This window comes from Trichosurus vulpecula, chromosome 6 (genome assembly GCF_011100635.1).
Source record: "Trichosurus vulpecula isolate mTriVul1 chromosome 6, mTriVul1.pri, whole genome shotgun sequence".
NCBI lineage: Eukaryota > Metazoa > Chordata > Mammalia > Diprotodontia > Phalangeridae > Trichosurus > Trichosurus vulpecula.
In genome coordinates, this window is record NC_050578.1 from 262,445,255 (window position 1) to 262,448,079 (window position 2,825).

Consider the following 2,825-nt stretch of genomic DNA (forward strand, 5'->3'; position numbering starts at 1 on the left):
TAACAATCTAATTTTATCTCGTATGTTTCCCTTGACCTTCCATCACTCTATTTTTTTTTTCCTTTGAAGTTTACTCAAACTATATCCAATAAAAAGTTCTGGTTACTTTTGTCATCACTGATGTTTTTCTATATGGCAATGCAGGAAAAAACAGGAAAGAATGGTTAGAAACTGAAGAGTGGTGAGGGACAGGGTGGTGTGTTGTCATTTAGAGCTACCCAAAAAGGGGAATGGGCTGTCTTGGGAGGAAGTAGCTTCTCCCTCACTGGACATTATCAAGCAAAAGCTGGCTGACCATTTGTCAGATAGGTCAAAGAGGATAGTCTTTATTAGGCTTACATTAGATGAAATAACCTTTGATTGGATTTACCAATTAAATTCTCTGAATCTTGCATGAGGATTCTCCAGTTTAGTAGTAGAATAGAGACCACAGTCAACTTCAATAATCATTACTGATACCTACAACCTAGGTAAATTGTCATGACTCCCAGCTGCAAGAAAGCATATCATATGTTTTTTGTTTACTTTGGTTCAGTTTTCACTTTACACCCTCTATGAGTACCCTAGTACTATGCAAAGAATAGGTATTTAATTCTTGTTTGTTGATTTTTTTTTTTTGAGGACTTACCTTCTGATTCTTTTCCCCAGCAGGAATCATGGTGACCAGTGAGGGAAATCAGAGTTCTGTTGCAACATTTGTCCTCTTGGGTTTCTCAGATTACCCAGACCTTCAATTGCCCCTCTTCCTGGTGTTCCTGACCATGTATTCTATAACTTTGGTGGGAAATCTAGGAATGATTGGCATCATCCAAATTAACCCCAAACTTCACACCCCCATGTACTTTTTCCTCAGCCGCTTGTCCTTTGTAGATTTTTGTTATTCTTCCATCATTGCTCCCAAGATGTTGGTGGATTTACTCATAGAGGACCAAAGCATCTCCTTCTCTGGGTGTTTAGCACAATTTTGTTTCTTTTGTACATTTGTGGTGACTGAGGCTTTCCTGCTGGCAGTAATGGCCTATGATCGCTTTGTGGCTATTTGCAATCCTTTGCTATATACAGTTACCATGTCGCAGAAGCTTTGTGCCCTATTGGTAGCTGGATCCTATACATGGGGTACAGTCTGTTCCCTCCTACTCACATGTTCGGCCGTCCAGTTATCATTTTATGGATCTAACACAATTAATCACTTTTTCTGTGAATTCTCATTGCTGCTTAACCTCTCCTCTTCTGATACTCATTTCAACCAGCTGCTGCTTTTCATCTCTTCCACTTTTAATGGAGTGAGCACACTTTTGATTATCCTGGCCTCTTATGCATTCATTTTTGTAACTGTTCTGAAGATGAATTCATCCAGTGGACGACGTAAAGCATTCTCCACATGTGCCTCTCACCTCATGGCTATTACCATCTTTCATGGGACCATCATCTTCCTCTATTGTGTTCCCAACTTCAAAAACACTCAGCTTACATTCAAAGTGGCCTCAGTGTTTTATACAGTGGTAATCCCCATGCTCAATCCTCTAATCTATAGCTTGAGGAACAAAGATGTAAAAGAAACAATCAAGTTAATGGGCATTAAATTTTTTGTTCATGACAACATTCCCCATTAATTAGAAATTTCTAATGAGAAAGCTATAGAAAACACCTCTTAACTGATAATCTCTACTTGGATAAATGACCTAGGTGAAAAGGTCACAAAACAGTCAAATTAGAGAAACATAAAAAAGTGGTTTATCAGATTAATACAGAAGTAAAGTTCATGACCAATGCTACTTTAAAAGGATTAAGGAAGATAAATGATAATCTTGATTAGAAAGGGAAATAATTGAGGAAATATTTCAACATTTTTTGCTGATTATGATTTCATTTCTTATAATATGTATATATAAGTATGTTTCTTTATGTATATGTTTGTGTATGTGTGTATACATGTGTGTGTAGATATAGATGTAGAAGTGATTCAAATTTATAAAAATAAGAACAGTTCCTGTATTGATAAATTAAAAATAACATGAACAGACAGTTTTCAAGAGAATAAACCCAGGTTATCTCCTATATATGTAGAAAAGAAATATTTCTAAGAACTATCAATTATAAATATACAAAACAGTATAATATCAGATTGTTAAAGACAACAATAAAAGGCAAAAGGTAGAGGAGCTGTGGGAAAATAAACATAGCAATGCATTGTTGATAGACCTATGAATCTGTACATATACTGAGGAAAGCAATTTGGAATTACTCCAGAAAAGCTGAAAAACTCTTCTCCCGTTAACCCAGGTATTCTACTGCTAAATATATACATAAAAAAGATTAAACAAATAGAAAAGTCTCTGGGTACAAAAAGTCATGATGGGTGAGGAAGTGAGTAAAAAATCCTCTAGTCCATTATATCCAATTGGTTTCATGACATATATATATATATATATATATATATATATAATCCTTTCCAGACATTCAAGAGTATATTAGAGTATAACCATCTTATATCTTGCCTTTTGACTTTTACTTTTACCATCATCACCACCATCTTCCTTTGTACAAAGATGCATACCTACTTATCACTTCCTCTTCTTGTTGGGAAAAAAAAAAAAAACAATGCTATCATTGCCAATGTAAAGGACATGGGCATCTAATAATTTATGGCATTTTTCAAAATCTCCAAATGCACAGACCACAGTTCCCTTTTCTGGCCATCACTCCCCTAGATAAACTATATCTTCCTCTTGGAATGTGAGTTCCTTGAACACAGTTGGTTTGTTATCTTTTTTTTTTGTTTGTTTTTTATCCCATACTCTCAGAGCTAAATTCCTTTTTTTTTT

The 2,825-nt window shown here is 35.2% G+C and overlaps 1 protein-coding gene across 1 annotated transcript; it reads left to right on the top strand.

The window, feature by feature from the left end:
* Positions 1 to 656: 656 nt before the first annotated feature.
* On the top strand, positions 657 to 1,613 carry LOC118855028 (olfactory receptor 5D18-like). The gene has a single exon (XM_036765162.1). It carries the CDS (start codon positions 657 to 659, stop codon positions 1,611 to 1,613), a length of 957 nt encoding a protein of 318 aa, XP_036621057.1.
* Positions 1,614 to 2,825: the final 1,212 nt, after the last annotated feature.

Excerpts from the sequence above, each read along its gene's own strand:
- LOC118855028 (XM_036765162.1), top strand. The coding sequence starts at position 657 with ATGGTGACCAGTGAGGGAAATCAGAGTTCTGTTGCAACATTTGTCCTC.